Source organism: Entelurus aequoreus, linkage group LG06 (assembly GCF_033978785.1).
Source record: "Entelurus aequoreus isolate RoL-2023_Sb linkage group LG06, RoL_Eaeq_v1.1, whole genome shotgun sequence".
Taxonomy (NCBI): Eukaryota; Metazoa; Chordata; class Actinopteri; order Syngnathiformes; family Syngnathidae; genus Entelurus; species Entelurus aequoreus.
In genome coordinates, this window is record NC_084736.1 from 34,623,129 (window position 1) to 34,636,675 (window position 13,547).

Consider the following 13,547-nt stretch of genomic DNA (forward strand, 5'->3'; position numbering starts at 1 on the left):
ACAAACAAACAGACACAAAGATAAACAAACAAACAGATAAACAAAAAGACAAACAAAAATCAAACAAAACAGAAAAAACAAACAAAACAGATAAACAAACAAATGGACAAAAAGATAAACAAACAGATAAACAAACAAACAGATAAACAAAAAACAAACAAACAAACAAGAAAGAAAAAAAGAAAGATAATCAGTGGGTGTTAGAGGTGGGATGGTCCGCTAGGTCTCACCTGTCAGGTAGAGACCATCCACTGGTGTTTGTGGTCTGGTCCTAGCCACCGCCTGTGGGGTGAAGCGCTCCAAGTTGTGTTCAGCACCGTACATCTCACCTCTGGGGGCGCCCAGGTAGTGCACATTAGTCAGGGGGGTGGCAGCATCCACCATCACCACCTGCACAGGTAGGGCACATTAGTCAGGGGGGTGGCAGCGTCCACCATCACCACCTGCGCAGGTAGTGCACATTAGTCAGGGGGGTGGCAGCGTCCACCATCACCACCTGCACACAACCACCTAACCACCTAACCACCTGAACATCTGAACATCTGACCACCAGACCACCTGACTACCAGACCACATGACCACCTGAAAATCTGAACAACTGACCACCTGACCACCTAACCACCTGAACATCTGACCACCAAACCACCTGACCACCAGACCACATGAACATCTGACCACATCTGAGCCTACTCTAGCATACCTTAGATGACAACAAGTGAAACTGGAGCCTACCCTAGCAGACCCTAGATGACAGCAAGTGAAGCTGGAGCCTACCCCAGCAGACCTTAGATGACCACACGTGAAGTTGGAGCCTACCCCAGCAGACCCTAGATGACAGCAAGTGAAACTGGAGCCTCCCGCAGCAGACCTTGGATGACAGCAAGTGAAGCTAGAGCCTACCCCAGTGGACCTTGGATGACAGCAATTGAAGCTGGGGCTTACCCCAGTAGACCTTAGATGACAGCAAGTGAAGCTGGAGCCTACTCCAGCAGATATAAGATGACAGCAAGTGAAGCTGGAGCCTACCCCAGTAGACCTTGGATGACAGCAAGTGAAGCTTGGGCCTACCCTAACAGACCCTGGATGACAGCAAGTGAAGCTGGAGCCTACCCTGGTAGACCTTGGATGACAGCAAGTGAAGGTGGAGTCTACCATAGCAGACCCTAGATGAGAACAAGTGAAGCTGGAGCCTACCCCAGTAGACCTTGGATGACAGCAAGTGAAGCCTACCCTCGTAGACCTTGGATGACAGCAAGTGAAGCTGGAGCCTACCCTAGCAGATCTTAGATGACAGCAAGTGAAGCTGGAGCCTACCCCAGCATACCTTAGATGACAGCAAGTGAAGCTGGAGCCTAACCCAGCAGACCTTAGATGACACAAACTGAAGCTGGAACCTACCCCAGCCGACCTTGGATGACAGCAAGTGAAGCTGGAGCCTACCCCAGCCGACCTTGGATGACAGCAAGTGAAGCTGGAGCCTACCCCAGAAAACTTTAGATGCCAGCAAGTGAAGCAGGAGCCTACTCCACTAGACCTTGGATGACAGCAAGTGAAACGGGAGCCTACTCCACTAGACCTTGGATGACAGCAAGTGAAACGGGAGCCTACTCCACTAGACCTTGGATGACAGCAATTGAAGCTGGAGCCTACCCCAGTAGACCTTGGAGGACAGCAAGTGTCAGATTGGACTCATTCTTCAAGATTTTGGTTTGCAATGTGGGAGGAAACCATTCATAATACTAATACTAATAGTAATACTGTAATATTGGGTAGTATTAGTGTGTCTTAAAAGGTAAGTACACACTTGAAGGAAACACACCTTGTCTTTCAGTTGGGGGAAGATGGTCAAGGCCCAGCCCAGCAGCTCCTGGGACATTCCGTTCTTCAGGTCCAGGTAGTCTTGTCCTCTCTTGCCCAGCTTGGTCTTCTCCCATTCCTCAAACCACTCATAGCGAGCCATGGTGAGTAACGTCATGCAGGACTTCCCTGAACACACAAGAACATCTGCTGGAACATGGAACAGTTGTACAGTCTGGTCGACATCTGCACCATGGAACAGTTGTGAAGTGAAGTGAATTATATTTATATAGCACTTTTCTCTAGTGACTCAAAGCGCTTTACATTGTGAAACCCAATATCTAAGTTACATTTAAACCAGTGTGTGTGGCACTGGGAGCAGGTGGGTAAAGTGTCTTGCCCAAGGACACAACGGCAGTGACTAGGATGGCAGAAGCGAGGATCGAACTTGGAACCCTCAAGTTGCTGGCACAGCCACTCTACCAACCGAGCTATACCGCCCCAGTTGTACAGTCTAGTCGACATCTGCGCCATGGAACAGTTATTAAAGTCTGGTGGACATCTGCACCATGGAACAGTTGTTCAGTCTGGTCGACATCTGCAACATGGAACAGTTATGCACTATGGAAGAGTTAGCGGTCTGGGTGACATGTGCACCATGGAACAGTTATGCACCATGGAACAGTTGAACAATGTGGTCTACATCTGCACCATGGAAAAGTTATGCAGCCTGGTCGACATCTGCACCATGGAACAGTTATGCAGTCTGGTAGACATCTGCACTATGGAACAGTTGTACATTCTGGTCGACTGCTTACTGCTCCCCTGTGGGGATGGGTCAAAAGCAGCGGATCATTTCACCGCACCTAGTGTGTGTGTGTGACAATCATTGGCACTTTAACTTTTAACTTTAACTCAACATCTGCAGAATGGAACAGTTATGCACCACGGAACAGTTATGCAGTCTGGTTGACATCTGCACCATAAAATAGTTATGCAGTCTTTTCGACATTTGCACCATAAAACAGTTATGCAGTCTGGTAGACATCTGCACCATGGAACAGTTGTACATTCTGGTCGACATCTGCAGAATGGAAGAGTTATGCACCATGGAACAGTTATGCAGTCTGGGTGACATCGGCACCATGGAACAGTTGTACAGTCTAGTCGTCATCTGCACCAGGGAGCAGTTATGCACCATTGAACAGTTATGCACCATGGAACAGTTATGCAGTCTGGTGGACATCTGCACCCTGGAACAGTTATACAGACTGTACATCTGCATCATGGAACAGTTGTACAGTCTGGTCAACATCTGCACCATGGAACAGTTGTACAGTCTGGGGGACATGTGTACCATTGAACAGTTATGCACCATGGAACAGTTGTACAGTCTGGGTGACATGTGCCCCATTGAACAGTTATGCACCATGGAACCGTTGTACAGTGTGGTCTACATCTGCACCATGGAAAGGTGATGCAGTCTGGTCTACATCTGCCCCATAGAACAGTTGTACAGTCTCGCTGACATGTGCACGATTGAACAGTTATGCACCATGGAACAGTTGTACAGTGTGGTCTACATCTGCACCATGGAAAGGTTGTGCAATCTGGTTGACATCTGCACCATGGAACAGTTATGCAGTCTGGGTGACATCTACACCCTGGAACAGCTATGCAGTATGGTCGACATCTGCAACAGGGAACAGTTATGCAGTCTTGGTGACATCTGCATCATCGAACAGTTATGCAGTCTGGTGACATCTGCACCATGGAACAGTTATGCAGTATGGTCGACATCTGCAACAGGGAACAGTTATGCAGTCTTGGTGACATCTGCATCATCGAACAGTTATGCAGTCTGGTGACATCTGCACCATGGAACAGTTTTGCATTCTGGTCGATATCTGCACCCTGGAACAGTTATGCAGTCTGGGTGACATCTGCACCATGGAACAGTTTTGCATTCTGGTCGATATCTGCACCCTGGAACAGTTATGCACCATGGAACAGTTATGCAGTCTGGGTGACATCAGCACCATGGAACAGTTGTACAGTCTGGTCGACATCTGCACCATGGAAAAGTTATGCACCATGGAACAGTTATGCAGTGTGGGTGACGTCTGAACCATGGAACAGTTATGCACCATGGAACAGTCATGCACCATGGAACAGTTATGCAGTCTGGGTGACATCTGCACCATAGAACAGTTATGCATTCTGGTCGACATCTGCACCCTGGAACAGTTATGCACCATGGAAGAGTTATGCAGTCTGGGTGACATCAGCACCAATGAACAGTTGTACAGTTTGGTCAAAATCTGCACCAGGGAACAGTTACGCACCATGGAACAGTTATGCACCATGGAACAGTTATGAACCATGGAACAGTTATGCAGTGTGGGTGACATCTGCACCATGGAAAAGTTATGAACCATGGAACAGTTATGCACCATGGAACAGTTATGCAGTGTGGATGACATCTGCACCATGGGACCGTTATGCACCATGAAATGGTTATACAGTCTTGGTGACATCTGCACCATGGAACAGTTATGCAGTCTGGTAGACATCTGCGCCATGGAACATTTGTACAGGCTGGTCTACATCTGCATCTGCACCATGGTTGTACAGTTGTACAGTCTGGTCGACATCTGCACCATGAAACAGTTTTACAGTCTGGGTGACATCTGCACCATGGAACAGTTATGCACCACAGAACAGTTGTACAGTCTGGCGCGACATCTGCGCCATGGAACAGTTGTACAGTCTGGGCGACATCTGCACCATGGAACAGTTATGCAGTCTTGTCTCCATCTGCGCCATGGAACAGTGATGCAGTCTGGTAGACATCTGCACCATGGAACATTTGTACAGGCTGGTCTACATCTGCATCTGCACCATGGTTGTACAGTTGTACAGTCTGGTTGACATCTGCACCATGGAACAGTTATGCACCACAGAACAGTTGTACGGTCTGGCACGACATCTGCGCCATGGAACAGTTGTACAATCTGGGTGACATCTGCACCATGGAACAGTTATGCAGTCTGGTCGTTATCTGCACCATGGAACAGTTATGCACCATGGAACAGTTATGCAGTCTGGGTGACATCTGCACCATGGAACAGTTATGCACCATGGAATAGTTATGCAGTCTGGTCGTTATCTGCACCATGGAGCAGTTATGCACCATGGAACAGTTATGCAGTCTGGGTGACATCTGCACCATGGAACAGTTATGCAGTCTGTTCGTTATTTGCACCATGGAACAGTTATGCACCATGGAACAGTTGTCCAGTCTGGGTGACATCTACACCATGGAACAGTTATGCAGTCTGTTCGTTATTTGCACCATGGAACAGTTATGCACCATGGAACAGTTGTCCAGTCTGGGTGACATCTGCACCATGGAACAGTTATGCAGTCTGTTCGTTATTTGCACCATGGAACAGTTATGCACCATGGAACAGTTGTCCAGTCTGGGTGACATCTACACCATGGAACAGTTGTACAGTCTGGTCAACATCAGCACCATTTGCTTTTTACTTGCTTGTTGAACATTTTAGCTGTGCTCTTGTGTTTCTCTTCCTACAATCTCGCCCAAAAATTCTGTGCATTCTAATAATTTTTGCACTTCAGAAACTTCTCTATGACGTTAGCTCCAGACTGCTTCTGTTTGTTTGATATTGTCATTACTGCCATAAGTGGTGGAACAGTGTTCTACAACTGAACGCGGCTGTGGTCTCTGAGATACACATATTTATTTGAGGCCCTTTGGGCGGCGCTTCCGGCTCTACAATGGGCCCTATGGTTAAGAAACGGATCTCGCTGTCATTTGCACCAGCATCTCTTTAAGACACTGTACCAACAACTCTTTGTAACTTTGTTCCTCACTTGGCCACCGTGACACCGCCATCATCAAATATTCAGTATCATTATTTGGCAGTATTGGATATGTTACAATTACAAAAGAGTATAGAAAGTGTTCAGGGTGTGTGTGAAAGGTTGATAACATTATTATGGGTGCCCAGTTCTCACTGTAACAAATCTAATCATTATTTATTATCGGTTTTCAGCCGAGTGTGAAGCGACTGGGATGAAAATCAGCACCTCCAAGTCTGAGTCCATGGTTCTCGCCCAAAAAGGGTGGAGTGCCATCTCTAGGTGGTAGAGGAGATATTGCCCCAATTGGAGGAGTTAAAGGACCTCAAAATCTTGTTCCCGAGTGGTGCTGCGTCTGCAGTCATGCAGATCCTGTATCGGGCCGCCGTGGTGAAGAAGGAGCTCTCAATGTACCGGTCAATCTACGTTCGTATCCTCACCTATGGTCATGAGGTTTGGGTTATGACCGAAAGGACAAGATCACGGGTACAAGCGGACGATATGAGTTACCTCCATCGGGTGGCAAGTGTCTTCCTTAGAGATAGGGTGAGAAGCTCTGTCATTCGGGAGGAGCCCGGAGTAAAGCCGCTACTCCTCCACTTCGAGAGGAGCCAGATGAGGTGGCTCGGGCATCTGGTCAGGATGCCCCCCGTACGCCTCCCTGGTAGGACGCCAAGGGGAAGACCCACGACACGTTGGGAAGACTATGTCTCCCGGCTGACCTGGGAACGCCTTAAGATCCCCTGGGAGGAGCTGGACAAAGTAGCTGGGCTTCTATGTTTCGGCTGATGCCCCCGTGACCCGACCTCGGATAAGTGGCATTTACTATTATTATTATTATTATTATGAGAGTTTATGATGCCCTCAAATACATTAAATATTCATAAAAACTACACGAGGGAACACATACAGTCGTTCACGTTGTACATGTTCGTATTGGTGTAGCGATCACACGACATCATTAATGTCATTATCGTGGGATAAAAGTGGTGTGGTTACCTGGCTGCCGAACGCTGGAGGTGGGATCTTTGGCAGACGGAAAGGTGATGAACATCATGGGAATGTTGCCAAGTACCTGCTCTCTGCTCAGGGAGGAGTATTGATCCATCCTTCACACACACACACAAACACACACACACACACACACACACACACACACACACACACACACACACACACACACACACACACACACACACACACACACACACACACACACACACACACACACACACACACACACACACACACACACACACACACACAGACACACACACACACACACACACTTGACATTATTAATGCATGGCTACATGAACGTCCTTCAGTAGTTTATGATGATTTGATGTTGCTTTCTGCTCAGACTTGGAGTAGTATAAGCACTTGCATCGTGTAAGCCAACATAGGACTTGACCACCATAGAAAGGACGTTGAATATAAAATGGATGAGGTGTGAAGGCTCCAATGCTGAAGTTGAACTGAAATGCTGACAGAATGTAGTATGAATGTAAGAATGGTTTGAATGTTGGAATGATTTGAATGTTGAAGAGTTTGTATTTCCGGGAAAACCAGAATTTAGTTTGAAACTTGGAAAGTGTTAGTTTGAATGTCCAGGATGAGTGGAATGTGTTAATGTTGAAATGGTTTGAATAAGTTGAAAAATGTGGGAATTGTTTAACCTGGAAAAATGTCCCATTCATTTCAATGGGAACTTCCTGGAAATTTGTGAATTTGGGGAAAAGCTGGATTTTTTTTTTTAATGATTAGAAGCATGACAATCCTGAATCAGCTGAATTGGTTGGTGCTAAATTCGTTTAAATCGGTCAAGAAATGTTGAAGTAGTAACACTTTTTAATTGAGATATTCCTGGAATTTTGGGAAAACCCGGAATGTCTAGTTCCTTAACAAATTAGTTTTTTTGTCCTGACGATGAGGAGTATTTTGACGGTGGAACGGTTGAAATGGGTTGAAAAATGTGAAAGGAGTCGTCGAAGTTAAAAAGGGTGGAATTAGGTTACAAAAAAACGGGAATTTCTGGAAATTTGTTGAATGTGAAAAAATAGTAGTTGAATATCTAGGAGGAGTTTAATGTGTTGAAGGTAGAATGGTTTGAATGGGTTGAAGAATGTGGGAATTGTGGAAGTTTGAAAAATAGACAATTCATTTTGAATGGGGAAAGTGGAAAAAAAAAGAAGGAATTATGGCATATCCGGGAATTTTTTTTAGAAGTGTTGAAGTAGAGCACACAATTCCTGAACAGGCTGTATATTTTGGAGTTGGAACATTTTGAATCTGATGAAAAATGTGGGAGTTGTGGAACTTTGAAGAATGTCCCATTGATTTAAATGGAAATTTCCAGAAAATTTGGAAATTTCTACAAAAGTGGGAATTTTTTTAAAAATTGGATTGAATTTTCTGAATGAGTTGAAATGGTTGGTGTTGGAATTTTTCAAATCGGTCGAGAAATGCTGAAGTAGTAATATTTTGAATTCAGAAATGGTATTACGGAATTCCCTGAATTTCAGGAAAACTGGGAATTTTTCCAGTTAAAAAAACAACTTTGTTTTTTTGTCCTGATTAAGAGGAATGTTTTGACGGTGGAACAGTTGAAATGCGTTGAAAAATGCGGAGGGAGTAGCCGACAGAAAAAAGGATGCAAACAGGGCTCTGGAAAACCAGGAATTCTTGAAATTCCTGGAATTTTTTTAATATGGAAAACTGATAGTTTGAATTTCCAGGATGAGTGGAATATGTTATTTATTATTATTAGCCTTTATTTAACCAGGTAAAATCCCATTGAGATCAAAGATCTCTTTTCCAAGGGAGACCTGGCCAAGAGGGCAGCAGCAAGGTTACATTAAAAACAGTAAACAAATACATAAAACATCACACTTACGACATTAAAACTTGCTCACATAACACATGTGCATACAGACAAGGTAGACTGCAGTCCTTTCACAGAAGCTTTAAACTCATTCAACGTAACAAGGGTTTGAAGTTTAATATTTGATTGTAGGTTATTCCAAGCCTTCGCTGCTGAAAACCTAAATGCTTTTTTGCCCAGTTCAGTTCTTACTTTGGGGACGACAAATTGCAGAACATTCATTGAACGAAGATTGTGACTTCCTTGTTTCTTTGTTAAAAGACAAGACAGATAAGATGGAGTGATACCCAGAATGGTTTTGTAGATGAAAACATACCAATGATTGAGGCGTCGAGCACATAAAGATGTCCAGTTAACCATTGAGTATAATACGCAATGGTGAGTAAGGGGAGCGCAGTTGGTGATAAATCTCAGTGCACCGTGGTACACACTATCCAGCTTGTGGAGACAACCAGCAGTAGCATTCATGTACAACACATCTCCATAGTCAATAACAGGTAAGAAGGTTGTTTCCACCAATTTCTGTTTCACAGTAAAAGAAAAGCAAGACTTGTTTCTATAATAAAATCCCAGTAAAAGTTTCAGTTTTTTTACAACATACTGAATGTGCTCCTTAAAACTCAAGTGGTCATCAATTAAAAATCCTAAATATTTAAAAGCACATACTAACATAATTTGTTGCCCATTTCTTGTTAAAATGTTCTCACACAGTGCTGATCTTACAGTTTTTGATGTGGTAAAGAACATACACTTTGTTTTCTCTGCATTTAAAACCAGTTGAAGATAGCAAAGTTGTTCTTGTACTCTGTCAAATGCATGTTGTAGATATTTAAAGGCCTCAGCAGGAGTGGGTGCTGTACAGTATATGACAGTATCATCAGCATAGAAATGGAAAGTTGAGTTCGGAATATTCTGTCCAAGATTATTTATGTAAATAGTGAATAATAATGGGCCCAACACAGAACCTTGAGGGACACCCTTTTTCACTTGCAGTACGTCCGAGGAGGAACCTTCTATCTGAACAGCCTGAGTTCTACTTGTGAGGTAATTTGCAAACCATCCAACTGCTTGCTGAGAAAAACCAATAGCTGAAAGACGTTTGATTAAAATGACATGATCAACAGTATCAAATGCCTTTGAAAAGTCAATAAAGAGGGACAGACAGCACTGCTTCTTGTCAAGAGCTTCAGTTACATCATTTATAAACTTCATAGCAGCAGTAACAGTACTGTGATTTCTGCGAAAACCTGACTGAAATGGTGACAGGATAAAGTTGGTGTCCAAAAAGTCTTTTATCTGTTCACTGATAAGGGATTCAAGCACTTTTGCCAGAACAGAGAGTTTAGAGATCGGTCTGTAATTATTTAGATTACTAGGGTCACCTCCTTTTAATAGGGGGATTACAAGGGCAGATTTCCAATCCAAAGGGATTTCATTTGAAATTAGAGTAAGGTTAAAAATGTGAGTCAGTGGTTCAGCTATAATTTCAGCTGCCAACTTTAAAAAGATCGGCTCCAACTTATCTGAGCCAGCTGGCTTTCTAGGTTTAAGTTGCTTTAGAGCCCTCATGACCTCTGTTGTGGTAAAGGGCGTAAAGTTAAAAACCTGGGTATTTTCAACGGTTCTTTCCGGAGTTAGCGGAACTTCAGTAGAGTTGTCAGAATTGTAGAGAAAACCAGAGGAAATAAAATGATTATTAAAATGACTACCCATTTCTCTTCTGTCACTTACTCTGACACCATCAACAAGTATACTAGGTGGGAGATTGACTGAATTACAGCAGCCGGACAAAGATTTGATGATTTTCCAAAACTTCTTTGGGTGTTTGAGGTTTTTGTTGAAGGTGGAATGGTTTGAATCGGTGGAAAAATGTGGGAATGGTAAATGTTTGAAAATTAGCCAATTCATTTTAAATGGGAAAAATGTCCCGGGAATTCTGGGAAATCTGGGAATTTGTAAATAAAAAGTTCGCGATTCCCGAATAGGCTGAACAGTTTGAAGTTGGAATTGTTTAAATTCGATGAAAAATGTGGAAGGTAGAGCGCGCCAAAATCTGGGGAATAATAATAATATAAATAATAATGAATAGAAGCATTTTGGTGTAGAAAACCATATGTGTGAATGTTTTGGAACATTCACACAATAATAATGATAATAATAATAATAAGAAGAAGAATAAATAGATGCATTTTGGTGTAGAAAACCATAGCTTTGAGTGTTTTGGAACATTCACACAATAATAATAATAATAATAATAATAATAAATAGATGCATTTTGATGTAGAAAACCATATGTGTGAATGTTTTGGAGCATTCACACAATAATAATAACAATATTTATAAATAGATGCATTTTGGTGTAGAAAACCATATGTGTGAATGTTTTGAAGCATTCACACAATAATAATAATAATAATAATAATTATAAATAAATGCATTTTGGTGTAGAAAACCATAGCTGTGAATGTTTTGGAACATTCACACAATAATAATAATAATAATAACAATAATAATAATAAATAGATGCATTTTGGTGAAGAAAACCATATGTGTGAATATTTTGGAGCATTCACACAATAATAATAATTATAATAAGAAGAAGAATAAATAGATGAATTTTGGTGTAGAAAACCATAGCTGTGAATGTTCTGCAACATTCACACAATAATAATAATAATAATAATAATAATAATAAATAAATGCATTTTAATGTAGAAAACCATATGTGTGAATGTTTTGGAACATTCACACAATAATAATAATAAATAGATGCATTTTGGTGTAGAAAACCATAGCTGTGAATGTTTTGGAACTTTCACACAATGATAATAATAATAATAGTAATAATAATAATAAATAGATGCATTTTGGTGTAGAAATGTCACAACGTGGTTTTCGCAGCTTACTGCGGGTTCTCCCAGGAAGGCAGACGGACTACTCCGGACAAGGCGTGCAGGTAAAAACATGATTCAATTCTCAACTCTCGAAGAGGCACAAACAAAAAGTAACACAAGGCGAAGGCACAACACGCTGATCGCACTTGGAGCTAAAGCACAAAAACTTAGCGCAGGAAACAGAAGCTAACACTTAGCATGGACTATGGACAAGGCAAAACTCACTAACTGTGGCATGAACAAACAAAACTTACGTGGCAAGGCATGAAGCAAACAATGACGCCAGGATGACTGACTGGCAAAGGCAAGCTTAAATAATGCCTCTGATTAGTGTTCGCGAAGCAGGTGAGCGGGCGAACACTAATCAGAGCCAGGTGGAAATAATAAGTAACGATGGTAACAAACAAGGGTGCACAAAAACAGGAACTCAGGGAGTCCAAAACTTACAGAACATAACAAAAACATGATCCGGACCACGGATCATGACAAGAAAACCATATGTGTGAATGTTTTGGAGCATTCACACAATAATAATAATAATAATAAGAAGAAGAAGAATAAATAGATTAATTTTGGTGTAGAAAACCATAGCTGTGATTGTTGCAAAATATTCACACAATAATAATAATAATAATAATAACAATAATAATAATAAATAAATGCATTTTGGTGTAGAAAACCATATGTGTGAATGTTTTGGAACATTCACACAATAATAATAATACATAGATGCATTTTGGTGTAGAAAGCATATATGTGAATGTTTTGGAACATTTACACAATAATAATATTAATGATAAATAGATGCATTTTGGTGTAGAAAACCATATGTGTGAATGTTTTGGAGCATTCACACAACAATAATAATAATAATAAATAGATGCATTTTGGTGTAGAAAACCATATTTGTGAATGTTTTGGAGAATTCACACAATAATAATAATAATAATAATAAGAATAAATAGATTAATTTTGGTGTAGAACACCACATGTGTGAATGTTTTGGAGCATTCACACAATAACGAGTGTGTGTGTGTGTGTGTGTGTGTGTGTGTGTGTGTGTGTGTGTGTGTGTGTGTGTGTGTGTGTGTGTGTGTGTGTGTGTGTGCGTGTGTGTGTGTGTGTGTGTGTGTGTTTCCAGAGATAAAAAAGAGCACAGTCTTATTATGACACTTCTCTATAATATTTACACTGGCGCACTAGCAGAAGCAGGTCACCTAAACACTTGTCAAAGTGATGCAGTGCAGTTTTACAAGAAGACCAGAGGAGTAAAGATGAAGATAAACAAGATGGACGTGTTCTTCTACGCGGTGACCCAAAGAGTCGGATTGAAGACACTTTTGTTTTTAGTTGGGACATTTCAGGAACTTACAGGGAGTCAAGATCGTTGTCTTTGTACATCCAGAAATTGGTGGAAACGATTCCCAGTTCTTCTTTGGTTCCGTCCAGACCAACAAAGACCAAGAAGGAGCCCATACCGTGACGCACCATGCTCAACAAGGACTGGATCTCTGCACAGACAAAGGATTCGAAGCCAAGCTGGAAAACAAGCGAGCAGTAGGAGTTGGAAGCCAAACAGTCCATCCATCACCTGCTTTCTCTTGGATCTGCCGGGGCAAAAACTTCTGGAATGTGTTGAAGATTCCTGCGTTGGAGATGACAACAGGAGCAAAGATCTCCAACTCCTTTTGGCCTTTCAGAACTGTCACACCTGCCACCAAAACATCCCGACAAACAAAAAATGAGCAGTGGGAGGAGTAACATTTGAAAAGTCGTACATGAACCAAACTTTGTCCTAAATGTTTCCTCCTTCAGACCCAGGAACAGATAAAGGGGAGGGTTAGAACTGCTGATTGGTGGAACGGGATAGGAGCGTTTGTGTTTAAGCTAACTAATTTTTTACAAGCTTCATTTCAATCATTTGAAAAGTGCAGCAAAAGTAGAAAAGCTACAAAAGGAAATAGACAGCAACACCGAACCACCAAATCTGTGGAACGTAGTCCATAAACAAACACGCATGTGAACAAACCTAGTAATTATAAGACACCAGGTCACCAGGCCTCATCTGAAGCCAAGCCTACAGGTGG

At 42.1% G+C, this 13,547-nt stretch overlaps 1 protein-coding gene across 1 annotated transcript in view; it reads right to left on the reverse strand.

Annotated features, from left to right (window-relative positions):
- LOC133652165 (all-trans-retinol 13,14-reductase-like) overlaps positions 1-13,547 on the reverse strand; it is a 31,323-nt gene that overhangs the window by 1,156 nt on the left and 16,620 nt on the right. The window contains exons 7-11 of the mRNA XM_062050607.1: positions 13,052-13,171; positions 12,833-12,971; positions 6,682-6,791; positions 1,820-1,986; positions 231-390 (exon numbers count right to left, since the gene is read on the reverse strand). Coding sequence (XP_061906591.1) covers positions 231-390; positions 1,820-1,986; positions 6,682-6,791; positions 12,833-12,971; positions 13,052-13,171 — 696 coding nt within the window. The remainder of the gene's footprint in view (positions 1-230; positions 391-1,819; positions 1,987-6,681; positions 6,792-12,832; positions 12,972-13,051; positions 13,172-13,547) is intronic.